Source organism: Myotis yumanensis, unplaced genomic scaffold (genome assembly GCF_028538775.1).
Source record: "Myotis yumanensis isolate MYYU_CA2020_CCGP unplaced genomic scaffold, mMyoYum1.0.hap1 SCAF_1, whole genome shotgun sequence".
NCBI lineage: Eukaryota > Metazoa > Chordata > Mammalia > Chiroptera > Vespertilionidae > Myotis > Myotis yumanensis.
This window is the reverse complement of record NW_027223752.1, coordinates 117,491,057-117,509,001: the sequence shown is the minus strand read 5'-3', so window position 1 is coordinate 117,509,001 and position 17,945 is coordinate 117,491,057. Positions and strand designations below refer to the sequence as shown.

At 47.6% G+C, this 17,945-nt stretch overlaps 2 protein-coding genes across 9 annotated transcripts in view; both read right to left on the bottom strand.

The window, feature by feature from the left end:
- Positions 1-15,751, bottom strand: part of PARP6 (poly(ADP-ribose) polymerase family member 6) — a 43,868-nt gene extending 28,117 nt beyond the window's left edge. For 3 of the 8 annotated variants that reach the window (XM_070430954.1, XM_070430963.1, XM_070430969.1), the window contains exons 1-8: positions 13,966-14,590; positions 7,548-7,743; positions 6,823-6,900; positions 5,524-5,618; positions 5,293-5,353; positions 4,898-4,988; positions 4,400-4,466; positions 365-514 (exon numbers count right to left, since the gene is read on the bottom strand). In XM_070430954.1, the coding sequence (XP_070287055.1) occupies positions 365-514; positions 4,400-4,466; positions 4,898-4,988; positions 5,293-5,353; positions 5,524-5,618; positions 6,823-6,900; positions 7,548-7,550 (545 nt within the window). In that variant the 5' untranslated portion in view covers positions 7,551-7,743; positions 13,966-14,590. Of the gene's footprint in view, positions 1-364; positions 515-4,399; positions 4,467-4,897; positions 4,989-5,292; positions 5,354-5,523; positions 5,619-6,822; positions 6,901-7,547; positions 7,744-13,965; positions 14,592-15,620 lie in introns of those variants that run through there. The other 5 variants (XR_011473381.1, XM_070430925.1, XM_070430934.1 and 2 more) reach the window with 4 other exon arrangements.
- LOC139020909 (small ribosomal subunit protein eS1-like) lies at positions 530-4,386 on the bottom strand. Its single transcript, XM_070430983.1, has one exon. The coding sequence runs from the start codon at positions 3,195-3,197 to the stop codon at positions 2,910-2,912; it is 288 nt and encodes a 95-aa protein (XP_070287084.1). The 5' UTR covers positions 3,198-4,386; the 3' UTR covers positions 530-2,909.
- Positions 15,752-17,945: the final 2,194 nt, after the last annotated feature.

Sequence of the window (17,945 nt, the reverse complement as noted above, 5' to 3'; positions counted from 1 at the left end):
GATAACTGATAAATCAATGTACCCTTGCATAAGAACAAGGAGTTGGTGTCTGCTCTCTGACTCTGCCTCCTTAGGATAGGGAATAAGGACAAGGGTAAAATAAATATGGAAAGATTAGCATATATTTTTCCAAATACATACCAGTTAGGTACTGTGATTTACATAAAGAGTGAGGTATAAAAATTGGGATCAGGAGTAGAAGGACAAGGAGCACAGGTGGATACTTTTAGTAGTTAAAGGTACAGAATTCAGAGGACCCAAGGAGAGGACAGAATAGATATATTTAGGTAATCAAGAAGGTGGGGTGGGGGATTAGACAAGACCAAGGTGACTCGAGATGATTAGCTCCCAGGGAAGCACTTACTTGGGGATAGGTGAGAAGATGCTGAGGCCAGCTCGGAACTTCTTGATGGTACCAGTTGCCTTGAACCAACTGTGCCTCTTCTCCTGCTGGGTCTTCAAGAAATCGTTGCTGAGATGTTTCCATTGTTGGGATGTGAACATACCAAGGATCCTAAGGAATTAAAGAAAAAGGGCTTAGGAAAGCTCAGGCAGGGGAATAGGTCAAGAAATAGGACTATGGAAGGCAACTAATCTAAAATTCAGACCCAGGGACTGCAAAAGTAGTTGTGGTGGCAGAATGTGTCTGAATCCCCTCCCCATATGACTTTAGCACATAAAAATGTATTGTCCTAAAGTACCTCTTTACCTAACTAGGGGGTAAACGCCCACTCCCATTACCTAGTCTAATAGATCTTAAAAATTCTGAGATGCTTTGCCTTTAGAGGGAGATCTCAAAGGTAAGCATACAAAAGTTGTGAACCTTGGAATTTGTTGCCAAGAATGACTATGTACTGCGAGTGAAACAAAAATAGTGGTAGAGAAGTAAGTATCACCCTCTGCCTTGTGAATAGTGAAGAAAAAAACTAAGGACATGAGAGGTATTGACATTGTCAAGTGAAAAATTACATCCCCAAATTTATGATTTTCAATTTGAGCTGGGCCCTCAGCTAGTCTTGTCAATCCTTTTGTTTGCCCTCGATCAGTCTCTCTAGTATTACTCTAAGTCAGTGATTTTCAACCGATTTTCAACACCGGTATGTCGCAAGAATTTTTAAAACATGCAATACCTGACTATTTAGTCAGGGGCACTGACCTCTTTTCCCTTAGATTGTCAAATTTAAAATGACAACACTCAACACAACTATAGCCATCTGGTTTGAATTAATCAAAATTATACTTTTTTTTGTCCTATCAGTAGAAAATATATTTTTTGGTGTGCTGCAGAATTTTAGTATATTGAGATGAAAAAGGTTGAAAATCACTGCTCATCACCTTCTTTAAGCAACTAACTTCACCTTCAAGAAATGACCTCCCTTCCTTCTAGAGAAAAATAGAAGCCACCAAATATCAGCTCTCTTAATTTTCCAACCTAACTACCAAATCTATTTCTATTTTCACCCTTACCACAATCCCTCCATTCTTTGGAGACAAGGTAATCCTATTATTAAGGATCAATGCCTCTGTTTGTGCTCCAGCTCTCAGCCCCTTTTTGTCTCTTTAGGGACCTTGATCCATCAATTATCCCCCTTTATTAGCAATTCCTTTCCCAGTCTACAAAAAGTTTCAAGTTTCTGCCCCTCAGTCTAGCTACCTAGCTACCTCTCCCTCTTTTCCTCCTATCCTCATCCAAATTTCTCAATCTATACTATTGTTTCTACTTTATTGCTAACCACTCACTTTTCAACATATCCTACCTTCACCACTCCACCACAACTGCTCCCATCTTGATGCTAAATCCAACAGAAACTTCTAAGTTCTCTTATCCTCTCTGGCACCTAGCCTTCCTTATAGAAACTCTTCTCTTTGCCTTCTGTGACACCATTCTCTTCCCATTCTTCTCCAACTTCTCTGACCTATCTTCAGGGTCTCTTATTCTTCTGCTTACCCTGATAATTTCTTGGGTATTTTGTCTGGATGTTAAAAGGTGTTTTGCCCTTGATCTTTTCATTCCATCATGCTCTCCTCTAGCAATCTCCAATTCTACACTGGTTGTAATCTCCACCCGTAGACTGATATATATCTTCAATCCTAATCTCTCCTGTAAGTACTAAGTCTACATATGTATCTACTAAGCATAGCCACTTAAATATCCCAAGGTTACCTTTAAACAACATGTTTAAAATGGAACTAATTATCTATCCTCATTCCACAAACCTGCTCCTCTTTTTAAATTCCTATTTAAACTGGTGGTATTACAATTTACCCAGATATCTGGGATGGAAACCGAGGAGTAACTTTCCACTATTCCTTGGCTTATGACCACATACAATATATTCAAATCAATCTTCAAATCTTACTGATTAAAAAAATATATCACAAATAGAATTTTTTGTCACCATTAAATGTCTGAATTTTAACCAGATTCTTGGACTGGGGGTTCATATCCATCCAGCTTGTTCAATTTTAGCACCTGTCTCATCCCCAGTAGCTTTTCCAGAACTGCTACCTTCACCAGAAAGCTCCATGAGTTTTCCCAATTCAAACTTGGGCTTCTCCAGCATTTTGACTTTACTAGCAAAGACATCATGGAGCAGATAAATAGATTGGCAAGCCTTTTCTTTGTCTTTTTCCAGTGCTATCTGGAATCAGTTTATTGACCACTTCTCTCAAGCCATTTGCATCTCTCAGGTCACAATTATCATCTTCTTCTGGATTTGGTGGACCTGTTGATGCTGAACATAAGAGGTCTTCTGAATCTGATTGTTGCATTTTTTTAGTAAACCAAAACAGAATAGACAAAGTAAATAGCCATCAGTAGTCTTGACATCAACAAGAGCTTCAATCACGGTCTGCTATTTTTTGACCACAGAGCACATTTTGTCACAGTTAAGATTCATGGAAATTAGTCAAGCAGGTGCGCCCTGAACATCCTCAATTATCAGCTTGAATTTTCTAAATGCAATTTCATCATTCTGCAGATCAGCTAGGCTTGCTTCAAAAACACAACCCTGAAGATCATCAGATGCAATTTTGGTTCCTTGACTTCTGGTGACTAGTGTTTTTCCAGTATTTCTTATATTAAACATAGCTGGTGCTTTCACATCACACCTATCCTTCTTAGAAAATGGATCAACCACTTTTTCTTTGCTCCTTTTGCCGGCCTTCATAAGGTACTTGTTCTTGCTGACTGACATGATGCTGCTCAGAGAGCCAAAAAGCAAGTCTTATTGATTCTATACTTTATAAATCTCTCCAGTCTATCTCTCATCTCTATTCTTACCTGCAGTCACACTTTGATTCAGGCCCTCATCATCTCATGTCTGGACTTCTACAAAAGCCTCCTAATAAACTAGTTCTGATCTCTTGTCTCAACCCCTCCTACCTATTTTGTCCAGTGCTACCAGAATAGTGTTTTTAACCCTTTGCGGTCCAATTTTATTTTTGGAATTCAAACAGTCTGGTCCAAATTAATTGACGGGATTGAATGTTGAAGTTATCTGTCTCACTAGACCTCAGCTCGATGTTGGACCTGCTCCTAGCGCCTGGTTTGTCAAGTCAGTCTCCACGTTGGCCCGAAAAGGGTTAAAGTTAAATCAACTATGTCCTTTCTCTGCCTAAAACCCTATAAAACTCCCACTCCCGACAACATAAAAGCCCATGATCCTCTCTGATTTGGGCCCTTTCCTGCTTTTCTGGCTTCAGTTCCTGCCACTCTTCCCTTGCATTTCACTAGCAATATTAACTGCCTGAAGCTTCCTACATACATGCTGCTTCATGTTACTGTGCCCTAGCCAATGTTATTCACTCTTAGAGTCTGTTTATATAGGCAACTCTCATCTATCCTAGAAAATCATTATTCATCTCCCTTTTATTCATTCATTCATAGTCCTCCTCCTGCCACCAGACTGAGTCACTCCTTCCTCTGTGTTCTTTCTAAAACTTGTGTATTCACTTGTATTAGAACATGTATCTCCACTGGACTCTCTTTGGAATTCACTGAGGGTAGACTCTGTAGCTCAATTCTCTCTGTATACAAAATACTTAGCAAGGTGCTCAACACATTCAATAAATTAAAACTGTCTGAGCTCCTAGACCCCACTTTGAGAAAACTACAAGAGGAAATGTGAAGAGGATGGCTCTAGTTCCAGGGTTGTACTTTTGCTTAAATACTAATGAACTTATCTTTTTACCTTCAAGATGTCTTAAGGCCAGATACCCCAGAACCACAGGCTCCTCTGCCTAACCATAAATTTGGCTCCCCAAATTTATTTTAGTCTTTTTTGGGCATATCTCAGAAAGGCATGTTGGAAGAAAACATTCCATCCAAGGATGGACAAACATTCCATCTGCCTGTCCATCCACCTATGTCTATAACCAGAAAGATCAAAGTTCTTACTTTTTCAACTGAAGACCCAGCCCAAACCCTTCCTTATTCGATGGCTGGAAAACCTCAATTGATGGTTCTGTAAAGAGAAGAGAAAGCTCCTAGTATGTATATGTCTCTATACTCCTGGGAATCCAAAGCCCCAGTTCAGTGGACTAGCTTCCTCAGATTCTAACGATACTATAAACAATAATGGTGGAGAAGGAAAACATTTGCAGCGAAGGGTATAGTCTGGGAGCTGACTGACCAATTTCAAATATCCTCAACTTCTGTAAGGAAGTTGAGGGGAAGGGGAAGAATAAATAATACCTGTGAAACAAAGAAAACAATTTCATTAACCAAGAAGGATTGGAGAGTTTACTACCAGTTGACAGGGAATGAAGACATGAGTGAGAGGATGCTGATTATGACCTGCAGATTATGCCCAAGGGCCTGATTCCTAGTATTTCTCATCTCTCTTAATTTAGGACTTTGGATTAGTTCATACTTGCCCAAAGTCACTGCCTTTACCTGGTCCATCAAGGTACTGAGAAAGAGAAAATCGTAGCCTCAACACAATAGGTTCTGTCCGGAGGACCTTCCAGGCTGTAGAAACTTCCTCCTAAAAAAATAAGGTCGTACCCGAGTCACAGCACCAAAATAAATAAGTAAATAAAAAAGAACAGAAGAGTAAGGGAAACAGTTTCCAGTTTAGCAACAGAGAGAAATAGACCTGAAATTTTTCCTATGCAACACACACACATGCACATAACAGTACACACGTCTGTGTATTGATGTTCAAAAAAAGACAGGGATGGAAAATACATGCTCCAAATATAGCATTCAGGAATAAGACTCCTGGGCTACATGACAAAATCCATTAAGTCCAGCTAGATATGTTGTTGGCAGGTATTAGCACCACTTACATCAAGGAAGCTGATGTTGATGTGGAGGTCAATGTCCACGTCATCGATAGTTCCATATTCTCTATAGAGATACAGACAATCACAGGTGAGACTCATTAAGGGAGAAAGAAGGGAAGAGACTGAGGTAGAAGGAGAACTGAGCCAGGGCTAGGGGAGAGGGAATGGTAGAAGGTATCTCTGTACTCAGAAAGAAATGGCTTGTTCACTGCCATCTCTGAAGTGGAATCCCACCTGACGGATACAGAGTTCTCACTGTAGATCTCCTTCACAGCTTCAATGTCTGCATCAAGCTGTGGGTGTCGATATAGGTCAGCTGCACAGCTCCCCTGAGTCAGTAGCAAAAACAGTAGGGAGGAGGAAGACAGAGGGGTAAAGAGAGAGGTGAAAAATAAAATGAAGAAACACCAGGAGCAGGAAAATTAAACAGTAGCAGTACATATAAACAAAAAGCTATGTATACAAAGGGGCTCTTGGTGTCTGCCCTAGCTGGGGATTTCATTGACAGACCAGTCTCCCTCCATCACCAGTCTAAGAAGTTTCAATAGACAACTGCAGGCTTTGCTTAAGGAATTCACATCCTTAAGTCTCAGCTTTTCCTCTCACACCTTGACCAGTATACTTAGGTGTCCCTTCTATGAAAACTCAGAACAGACCGAAGAATACAGAATTTAACTCAGATTGGTTTTATCTGAAGAGTCCAACATTCCTGCTCAAGATCATGCCTTGGGTAGTGATGGCATTAAGCAATCATTGGCAGGTACTTTTTTTTTTTTAATCCTCACCCAAGAATATATTTTTACTGATTTTTTTTTTGGTAGGGAGAGAGAGTAAAAAAAACATCAATGTGAGAAAAAAAAACATTGATTGGTTGCTTCTAGAATGCACCCCAACCGGGGATCAAACCCACAACCTAGGCATGTGCCCTGACTGGGAATTGAACCGCAATCTCTTGGTGCATGAGACAACTCCAACCAATTGAGTCATCTGGCCAGGGCACTGGCAGGGTAATTTTCCCATAATGATTGAAATGATCCCACTGGCTAGTGAGGGAAGTTATAAAATAATTATTTCCAAAGAACATATGGGTAGCTCTGGCTGGTGTTCCTCAGCCGTTAGAGTATCAGCCCACGTACTGAAGGGTCACGGGTTTGATTCCAGGTCAAGGGCACATACCTGGGTTGCAGGTTCAATCCCCAGTCAGCCCATACGGGAGGCAACTGATATTTCCCTCTCTTTCTCACCTCCTCCCTCCCCCTCTCTCTAAAAATCAATGGAAAAATAACCTTGGGTGAGGATTAACAACAACAACAAAAGAACATTTGGGTAGTCTCCATGTAGAGAGGATGTAGTTTACTCTAGGAAAGGTATGAGTCCCAGGCAAGAGCAAGGATATATCAGCTCTAACAAGATAATGCTCAAACCACACCAACATTGTATCTCTGGTCCAGAATAATCTCTTTCACTCCTGATATATCCAGAGAGAAGCACATTTCCACCACCCAAAGTGGATGTTAGGCGCTGAAATCTCACCTGAACTCCATAGAGAAATTCCTCTGATTCATTATCTCCCTCCGAATCATCATCATTCCAAAACTGGCCTTTGATGTCCTAGTAATGAGAAAGAAGCATATATCCCTTTATTGATCCCTGTTACCCCATGGAACAGAGAAGAGTGACAGGGTGGAAAATAGATCCCCACAAAGAATGGAAGAAGGCCCCTTGGAATAGCATAATTGAGTCACTAATCCCTTTATTCCCCCCACCTCATCCTTTGGGAGCATCTAAGTCTTCTCCTGAATCTGGTTATAACCATGGCCTAGCTCTCTTTTGGTAGGATGGAGAAAAACAATAGGGAATTTTGACCTTCTTAAGTGTCAGCTATGATTGAAGGTCTGGCAGCCAGAACAGGGAAGGATGCAAAAGAATTCAATGTCAAGGTTGGTTCCTAGGCATTATCTAAGTTCTATATAAGCTAGCCTCTTCTAGAATCATCTAGCGACCCAAGGCAGCTCCAAAGCATATGTAAACTCTCTTGTCTCATCACTCCCTTTCTATCTTTTTCCTTCCCAAGAAAATCCAACTATACACACATCAAGTAATATTGTTTCCATGCCTCTTCTCCTTCCTTTAATTTCAAAGAACCAGTCTACCTTCCAAAGAGGTGGGAGGGAAAATACCAGGAAAAGATGAGGTCTGTACTTTGTCCCATCTACCCCTTGGATGATCAGTTGCAGAGGTGGGCAGTCAGTCCTCACCATTGGGTCAATGGGTCACACACACTCCGTCAGTGCTAGGCAGCACCCCTCCATACCACCAGCTGAACCCAGGCCAACGAGATGGGCATTTAGGAGGCCAAAAAGGGAGACAAGGGAGGGGAGTGATGTCAGAAGATGACTGGAGATCTGCTGGGGATGGTAGGCTCTGCTGCTGTGGTGGTAACAAGTCACTGTCCTGTAGAAAGTAGACAACAATTGGTTTCATCACCAGATAAAAACTAGTGTATATACACAGCCACACGTTTATGGATACACATTTATTATACACTAGAGGCCCGAAGCACGAAAATCCGTGCAAGAGTAGGCCTTCCTTCCCCCGGTTGCTGGCACCGGCTTCCCTCCAGCACCCGGGACCCGGGCTTCCCTCTGGCCACTGGCACCCGGACCCTGGATTGCTTCCCTCCACCCCGGATTTGTCTGGAAGGACATCTGGAATGATGCCTGGAAGGACATTGGGTCTAATTAATATATTACCCTTTTATTATATCTACACTAATAAAAGAAAAACATGCTAATTAGCGTACGACCACTACCCTTCCCATTGGCTAATCAGCATATCCTTATGCAAATTAACTGTCAGCCAAGATGGCGGCCGGCAGCCATGCACTGAAGCGAACAGGGAGGCTTGCTTGCTCCAGTGACTGCGGACTCCAACGTTCCCTGCCTAACTTGCCCGCCTCTCAGCTGCAACTCTAAGCAACTATGTTGCAAATATAGAAGCTAAACAAAACCCCAGAAACCGGCTTTCAGTCAGCCGGGTTTCAGCCAGCCTGAGCACAACATTGTATCAATGTTTTCAGCAGCGAGGCCTCAGAGCTAAAGCTGGCCGGGAATAAAAAAAAAAAAAAAGAAAAAAAGGAGCAGTTGGGAGCTTCAGTCACCCGCCAGCCGGAAAACGGCCCTCAGCCCCTCACCCAGACTGGCCAGGCACCCCAGTGGGGACCCCCACCCTGATCCAGGACACCCTTCAGGGCAAACCAGCCGGCCCCCACCCGTGCACCAGGCCTCTATTCTATATAGTAAAAGGGTAATATGCCTCCCGGCACCGGGATCAGCGTGACAGGGGGCAGCGCCCAAACCCCCTGATCGCCCTGCGGCTCTGTGTGTGACAGGGGGCGGGCCACAACCTCCCTATCTGCCCTGCTCTGTTCGTGACAGGGGAAGGCGCCCCAATCCCCTGATCGCCCTGTGGCTCTCTGTGTGACAGTGGCGGTGCCCCAACCCCCTGATCAGCCCTGCTCTGTGGGTGATAGAGGGTGGCGCCCCAAACCCCCTCCACGGGCCTTGCTCTGTGTGTGACAGGGTAGAGCCATAACCTCCCCATTGGCCCTGCCATGAGTGTGACAGGGTGCAGCGCCCCAACTCCCCTATCGGCCCTACTCTGTGAGTGACAGGGGGGAGCTCCTCAACCCCCTGATGGGCCCTGCTCTGTGCATGACAGGGGGGAGCTCCTTAACCCTCTGATCCACCCTGCTCTGTGCGTGACAGGGGGGAGCTCCACAATCCCCTGATGGGCCCTGCTCTGTGAGTGACAGGGGGCAGCGCCCCAACCCCGATTGGCCCTGCTCTGTGCGTGACGGGGGGAGCTCCACAACCCCCTGATGGGCCCTGCTCTGTGAGTGACAGGGGGCAGCGCCCCAACCCCCTGATGGGCCCTGCTCTGTGCATGACAGGGGGGAGCTCCCCAACCCCCTGATCGGCCCTGCTCTGTGCGTGACAGGGGGGAGCTCCACAACCCCCTGATGGGCCCTGCTCTGTGAGTGACAGCGGGCAGCGCCCCAACCCCCTAATTGGCCCTGCTCTGTGCGTGATAGGGGGCAGCACCCCAACCCCCTGATCGGCCCTGCTCTGTGCATGACAGGGGGTGGCGCCGCAACCTCCCCATCGACCCTGCCTTGAGTGTGACAGGGGGCGGTGCCCCAACCCTCCAATCGGCCCTACCCTGAGTGTGACTGAGGGTGGCATTGCAACCTCCCGATCCGCCCTGCTCTGTGCATGACAGGGGCGGCACCCCAACTCCCCAATTGGCCCTGCTCTGAGCCTGTCCAGGGGCTGCACCTAGGGATTGGGCCTGTCCTCTGCCACCCGGGAGCAGGCCTAAGCCAGCAGGTCCTTATCTCCTGAGGGGTCCCAGACTGCGAGAGAGCACAGGCCGGGCTGGGGGACCCCTTCCCCCGAGTGCACAAATTTTTGTGCACCGGGCCTCTAGTATATAATAAAACCCTAATATGCTAAGTGTCCAGTGGTCTGGTCAGCCATTCAACCAATCAAAGCATAATATGCTAATGATATGCTAAGGCTGCTCAACTGCTTACTATGACATGCACTGACCACCAGGGGGCAGATGCTCCAACCAGTAGGTTAGCTTGCTGCTGAGGTCAGGTTGATAGGGACTGAGCAAGACAGGCCGGATACACCCTGCAACCCTCCCACGGTCCCTCCCCACCTGGCCAATCTCCTGCATCCCTCCCCGGCCTTGATTGTGCCCTGGTGGGGTCTCTTGGCCTGGCCTGCGCCCTCTCGCAATCTGGAACTCCTTGGGGGATGTTGGAGAGCAATTTGGCGCAACAGTGAAACGAATGGTCACTATGACATGCACTGACCACCAAGGGGCAGATGCTCAACACAGGAGCTGCCCCCTGGTGGTCAGTGTGCTCCCACAGGGGGAGCACTGTTCAGCCAGAAGCTGGACTCACGGCTGGCAAGCGCAGGGGCAGTAGTGGCAGCCTCTCCTGCCTCCATGGCAATGCTAAGGATGTCCGACTAATGGCTTAGGCCTGTTCCCCCCTACGGGGAGTGGGCCAAAGCCATCAGTCGGACATCCCCTGAGGCTCCTGGACTTCGAGACGGTGCAGGCTGGGCTGAATTTCGTGCACCAGGCCTCTAGTTATAGATATGTATAGACACTTATACACCGAGACATACTTGCATGCATGTGCATACACTTGTACACATTGATCTTTATAGATAACGAACCCTGAAAGCCCTATAGAAACATAAGACATTACTGTTCTATTTAAGCTGGAGAGTTGGGAGTGGAGAATGTTCCTGCTCTAGTTCATAACACTGTACCAACCCTTGCAGACAACCAGATGTTTATGCTACTCTATTACATCAGTTCATTTGGGACATTTTTCACAGTACCAACTTCCATCAGAATCAGATTCTTCGGGAAGTTTTTACCCCCAATTACTTCTACAAGTCATCATTATCTCTTATTAAACATCAGTATCACTAGAAACCTTTATATGACAATCATAGCTAACTTAAAAAGTCCTCAACAATACTGAATACCCTCTGGTGGGCACAGTCTGAGCTGTTATGGCAAAAATAATGCCCTGGACTCATCTTGGCACTTTTTCCCAAACCAAAATGCAATAATAATCCCAATAAATGCTCAGAAAAACAAGAACCCGTAGTCCTTTCAAAAAAGTAAGAACCACTATTCTGGGCCTTTCTGGCTTTGCTTGTATATCTCACCCACTCCAACCTTAAACAGAGGGCTTCTTGGTTTCTAATATGGTTCTGTTGAACCTTCTTGGTTTCTAGATCAGAGGTTTTTGAATGGGCTTTGTAGATCTGTAGCATCTGTACAACCAGGGAACTCGTTAAAAATGCAAATCCAAGGAATCCTACTGAGATCTACTGAATTAGAAACTCCAGAGGTGGGGGGCCAGTAATCTGTTTGTTTTGTTTTTTAAACTATATTTTTATTTCAGAGAGGAAGGGAGAGAGAGATAGAAACATCAAGGATGAGAGAGAATCATTGATTGGCTGCCTTCTGCACGCCACCTACTGGGGATTGAGCCCACAGCCCAGGCATGTGCCCTTGATTGGAATCGAACCCGGGAACCTTCCATCCACAGGCCAACACTCTATCCACTGAGCCAAACCAGCTAGGGCCAATAATCTGTTTTTTTTAACAAGCCCTTCAAGTTATTCTGGTGCATAAAAATTGAGAATCACTGTTCTAAATCCTTGTGTTCCAAGGACCTGTGGTGTTTCTGTCAGATACCAACTTAAGCCTGGTAACTGGCCCATTATGGCAACCTAAGGCACAAAGCCAACACAAACAGCATAGCAGTCCCCCAGCCAACACTGCCTGACCCATCAAAAACAATATGCATCATAACCAATGGAAAGAGACACTGGGGCAGTGGGGGCTTGCCCAGGGTGGAAATGGCTGGCGGGGGGGGGGGGGGGGGGGGGTGTCAATTGGGGAAAAGGAAGACATATGTAAAACTTTAGACAATATGTATATATATGTACTGGAAGCCTATTATATATATATATATATATATATATATATATATATATATATATATATATATATAAAATGGCTGGGGGGTGTGGGGGTCCCTCAGCCTGACCTGCACCCTCTCCAATATAGGAGCCCTCAGGGGAGCCCTCTCCAATCTGGGAGTTTCTGTCTGTCTTTGCAATCAGATGAGCAAATTGTCTGAGACCCCAACTCAGTTTGGTTTGTTGCTCACAGAATAATAGAGGCATTTTTTTTTTTCTTTGCTTCATTGGTGGAGATTTCCTGGAAGTTTTAGGATATCTTCCCTTTAATTTTTCCTAGATAGTCTGATTTTACTTATGTCTCTCACCTTTGCTTTCCCTCCATCCCCAACCGCAACAGTGCTCCAGGCTCACTTTGCTCTAGTGTCTAGATCTGTCTGCCACCAGAACTATGATTCCCAGCATTCCTGGTGCTCCGCGCGCTCTGGGCTTCCACTTCTGGTCCTGGTGTTGCCACCAGAACTACTATTCCCAGAATTCCTGGTGCTTCCCATGCTCTTAGTTTTCCCTTCCTGCTCTGTCTCGGTCCCATGGCCTCCCACTCTGCCAAGTCCTCCAAGCCCCCAGCTCTCCCTCTCTGCTCTCCGCCTGGCAGCTTGGGGAGCCAAGTTCCCCAAGCCACTCCACTCTCCGCCAGCTCTCCCACTCTGCTCTCCACCCGGTGCCTGTGCATGCAAATTAACCCGCCATCTTTGTCAGGTTAATTTGCATACTCACTCCTAATTGGCTGGTGAGCGTAGCGGAGGGATGGTCAATTTACATGTTTCTCTTTTATTATATAGGCTACCAGAGGCCCAGTGCATGAAATTCGTGCACTGGGAGGGGGGTGTGTCCCTCAGCCCAGCCTGCACCCTCTCCAATCTGGGATCCCTGTGGGATTGGGACTAAACCGGCAGTCGGACATCCCTCTCACAATCCAGGACTGCTGGCTCCCAACCGCTCACCTGCCTGCCTGCCTGATTGCCCCTAACCGCTTCTGCCTGCCAGCCTGATCACCCCCTAACAACTCCCCTGCCGGCCTGATCGACGCCTAACTGCTCCCCTGCCGGCCCAATCGCCCCCAACTGCCCTCCCCTGCAGGTCCTGTCACCCCCAACTGCCCTCCCCTGCAGGCATGGAAGCCCCCAACTGCCCTCCCTTGCAGGTCTGGTCCTCCCCAACTGCCCTCCCCTACTGGCCTGATCACCCACAACTGCCCTCCCCTGATGGCCATCTTGTGACCACAAGGGAGTGGCCATCTTGTACAAGGGCATGATGGTCAATTTGCATATTACCTCTTTATTATATAGGAAAACATAAAAAAAAAACAATATGCAAAAGGAAATTGAAAGTGAGGTTCTTAAAGATGAAATAGCTTGATTTCTGAGATCTACTTTAAAATACCACTCTAGCACAAAAAAAGAGAGGGATAGATGAAATAAGAATGGCAAATGCCAATTATGGATGAAGCTGGGTGACGGGTACATGAGGGTTTCTTGTACTCTCAACGTCTTAAAAAAAAAAAATCAGAGGCTATTCTTGGACTCTTACCGGGGCTCTCCCTAAAAAGTCAACTCTAAATGTAAACAGGAAGATTATCTCTGAGACTCCACAAATGCATCCTTGTTATTTTTCAAACATACCAACCAGATTCCCACCACAGGGCCTTTGTCCCCTGCTGTTCCCACTTCTTGGAATGCTTTTCACCCATATGTCTACATGGCTTGCTCCTTCACTCTTTCAGATCTCTACTCTAAGGTCACCTTGACCATCCTATATAAAACAGCAAAACCCCAACACAAACATACTAGCACACTCTATCCCCCTGCCCTGCTTTATTTTGTTTCACAGCACTTATCATGCTTTGACATACAAAATGTTTATTGTGTTTATCTTCCACCACAAAGTAAGGTCTGTGGTGGCATAGGTTTTGACTGTTTTCACTGCCTCTATTGCCAGATTCTCAACACATATTTATTAAATGAATGAATGAATCAATTAATCAACTGTCTACTGGATACTTAAGTCAAAGGGCAAATATATCTAAGCACCTAAATGCACCTACACATAGACAAAATCATTCAAAAAGGATTTTAAAAAGCAAGACTCCATTCACCTTTAAGAGCAGCTGAGAACCAGAATATGAAGATCTGGGGGCTGGGTTTGTGAGACTTGAAAATAAACAGTCAGATGCTAATCTGGATGATCACAGAGGAACAAAGGAGGAGGCACTAATGTCCAGCCTAGGCTGTCTTGGGCTGGGTGGTAGGATGACGGCAGAGTGGGTCAGAAGTACTAACTTCCTCCAGGTCTTTGTCACTGTGGAAGTCAAGAAACAGCCTCTCTCCAAGGGCTGTTGTTGCTTGGTTTCTGCTGTTAACACAAGGAGAAAAGGTAGTTCAGAGAGGATTTTTCTTGTCCAGGAAGAAACAATTCAGAAACTACCATCTTTTTCAAACCAGGCTGTTTCAGTGAAAGATACTTGCCACTTTCTACTGCCAATGCCCATTCCTCTCAAGAGATGGAGAATGGGTTTAAAAGTCAAGGAGGGGGGGAATGGGAGTGGTGAGTCATGAAATTCAGACTCAGATATTTTTCAAGAGGAATAAACCTGAGAGATAACCTATTTCAAAGCTTTCATGTTATACATAGACTACAGGTGTAGGGAGGTTAAGCAACTTGCTTAGTATAGAGCAGTGGTTCTCAACCTTGGCTGCACCTTAGAATCACCTGGGAAGCTTTTTAAAATCCTGATTTCTGGGCCTCAACCTCCGGAAATTCTGTTTCTTTGTTACTAATGCTGTGGCCTCACCCATAACAAAGAAACAGAATTTCCGGAGGATGAGGCCCAGAAATCAGGATTTTAAAAAGATTCCCAGGTGATTCTAAGGTGCAGCCAAGGTTGAGAACCACTGAGGAACTGAAACTTAAGCATATTTGACAGGTCTTAATTATATCTATCTTTACATGATGTGATTTTAACTAATTTAAGGGGTTCATAATGAGTTAAGCAAGAAAGACCCGATTCATCTAGAGGACGTAAAGGAGGGACCCTTTTCAAAAGAAGCGGGGCCAAATGTGTGTGAGCAGTGTCGAGGGGCGTCCTCCAGCTCCGAGCGTGGTTCGCAGGACGGCAGCTAACAGAGAATGCTTTATGGATTTTCCTGGGAACAGACCGAATGTAAGTAAACCTCAGTCTGGATCACAAAGGTCCTCCCCTGGTCCACAGGCGCTCTCGGTGTGACAGCTTCATCTAGTCAACGATCGCAACGCTTAACTCTGGGGCTGACTCCCAGCTTGGGGTCTTGGGAAAGGGGGTTACTCTGCTCCATATCGAGTGCTCTTTTCTCAGAAAGACGAGGCCACCGAACAAAGAGTGCGGAGGAGACCCCACCGAGGGCGGTCCTCGCAGAACAACGCTATCTCGGGTACCCGGTGGAGGGAGGAAGCGGGGTCTGCCCCCCAAACACGAGCCGCCACCGCGCTTCCAGGACAGGCCCGGAGGCCTCCCGTGGGGGAGCCTGTCTCCTCCGGAGACCCCAAGGACTCCTGCTTCCCGGGGAAGAAGGTTTACGCCTGAACTGTGTGGCCCGCCGCCCGGCCTGGAGCGGAGCCTGCCCAGCCGAGGGGAGCCCCTCAGAGCCACCCGGTTCAAGCCCCTCACTTTCTCTACCCCGGCCGGCGCGGCGGGCCCCGCACCCTTCACGCGTCCCAGCCGCCCCGCCCCTCCCCGTGGAAGCCGCTTCACAGGTCGGCCTCGCGAGTACTCACGGCGACCCCGGGCCGCGCGCGGCCGCCACTGAGGGGACGAGCGGCCCGGGACGCCCCGCGGGGGCGGAGCGGCAGAGCGAGGGGCGGGGGCCGAGCCGGGCGGGCGAGGTCGCGCTTCCCCCCCGCCCCGTCGTTCCGTCACGGGCGCGCTGGACTATTCTGCGCATGCGCACATGGCGATCTCGTGACCACGTGGCCCGCTCCGGACCAACCACCATGCGGCCTGCCCCCTGGGCGCGCAGCTGCTGGGGACGCCTGGCTCGCGGAGCCTGCGCAGTGCTGGCTGGTTGGGTGGGTGGTGGGGCAGGGGGTGCGATTGGGAGGAGGTGGGGGTACGCCGTAAATATCAGGTGGGTGCGTGAACAAACAAGAGGGGCTCTGCGGGTGCGCGGAGGGCCCTCCAAAAGAGACGTTGGCATTTGGCGCCCCGTGCGGTTGGGAGGAGTGAGCAGTCCGCAGCTGCCTCTGGGTATTGGAGGGTATTGGAAGTCAGGCCGGCAGATGGAGATCGAGAAGGGCCTCCTGAGGCCCTGCTGATTCCAAACATCTCTGGTTTGTAATGGAAGTCAAACAGCTCAGGGTTTTTTAATTCTTACGTTTAATACATTTACGCCCCAGGCAGCTGCGGTGTGCTGGAAAGCACTCTGACCGTCTGTTCCGACAGTGGGGTTGTGGAGAAAAGAGGGGACATAGTAGAAGGGACACGTTCAGGGGGCTACTTGGCAGGCCTGGCATACTAAGTAACCCAAAGTAACCACACAGGATGGTCTGATCGAGAACTTCAAACTGGATAGGTCATGGAAGGTCAAGCTTCACCTTAAGTGAGCCCTGTCCGTTATACTTACACTTCTAGGATAACATACCCTTGAATTGTCAGAGTAATTTCCTTTCCCAGAACCCCTTAGAGACACAACCACTGACAACAGAGCACAAGACCACTACAACAGGAGACCATGAAATTCCTCGTTATCTTGTTGCCTGTGTACCATTACTATTCACTGTAAATGTTTTTTAATCATTTAAAAGTTTTTCTATTACAGTTGACATTCAAGATTATATTAGTTTCAGATGTATAAACCCAGTGATTAGACATTACATAACTTACTAAATGATCACTTATAAATCTTGCTCCCCCTGACATTATTCACTGTTATTAGAATACTAGTGGCCCCGGTGCAAGAATTCATGCACATTGAAAGGAAATTAATTAGAAGGTGGCCGGCGGGGCTGGACAGGAATGGGCTAGATAGGCAGGACATGCCCTGGAGCCAACTTCCCTCGGTCCCTCCCCTGCCAGCCACACCTGGGGCGGTAGTGCGGCTCAAAGGGCATCTGCGAAGTGAGAAGGGTTCCTTCCGCAGGTGGTGTCCCTCAGCCTGGCCTGTGGGATTGGGCCAAAACTGGCTCTCTGAGGGGTCCCGGACAGCAAGAGGGCACTCTGTAAAGTGTGGAACACAAACGCAAGTGTACAGTAAACCAGTTTTGGGGCCAACAGTGCCCCAGCAACAACATAACCCACGACCGAAGGTGGAATCATGGGACCCACAAGGAATTGGGCTCCTTCCTCTCTGGTTCCAGAGTGTGTCACCCAAGAACCACCGCTGCCAAGTCACCACAGCTTGGCAGCTCATTCATTGAGCATCTGCCCCCTAATGGTCAGTAAGCATCATACCTACCGGACAATTGGATGGTCACTTAGCCTTTTATATATATACTAGAGGCCCGGTGCACAAAAATTTGTGCACTCGGCGGGAAGAGGGGGTCCCTCAGCCCATCCTGTGCCCTCTCGCAGTCTGGGACCCCTCAGGAGATAATGACCTGCTGGCTTAGGCCTGCTCCCTGGTGGCAGAGAGCAGGCCCAATCCCTAGGTGCAGCCCCTGGTCGGGCTCAGAGCAGGGCCGATTGGGGAATTGGGGCGCTGCCCCCTGTCATGCACAGAGCAGGGCGGATCGGGAGGTTGCGATGCCACCCCTAGTCACGCTCAGGGTACAGTCGATTGGGGGGTTGGGGCACCGCCCCCTGTCACACTCAAGGCAGGGTCGATAGGGAAGTTGCGGTGTCACCCCCTGTCACTCACAGAGCAGGGCCAATCAGGGGGTTGAGGAGCTCCCCCCGTCACGCACAGAGCAGGGCCGATCAGGGGGTTGAGAAGCTCCCCCCTGTCACGCACAGAGCAGGGCCGATCAGGGGGTTGAGGAGCTCCCCCCTGTCACTCACAGAGCAGGGCCGATCAGGGGGTTGAGGAGCTCCCTTCTGTCACACACAGAGCAGGGCCGATCAGGGGAGTTGGGGCACCGCCCCCTGTCACACACAGAGCAGGGCCG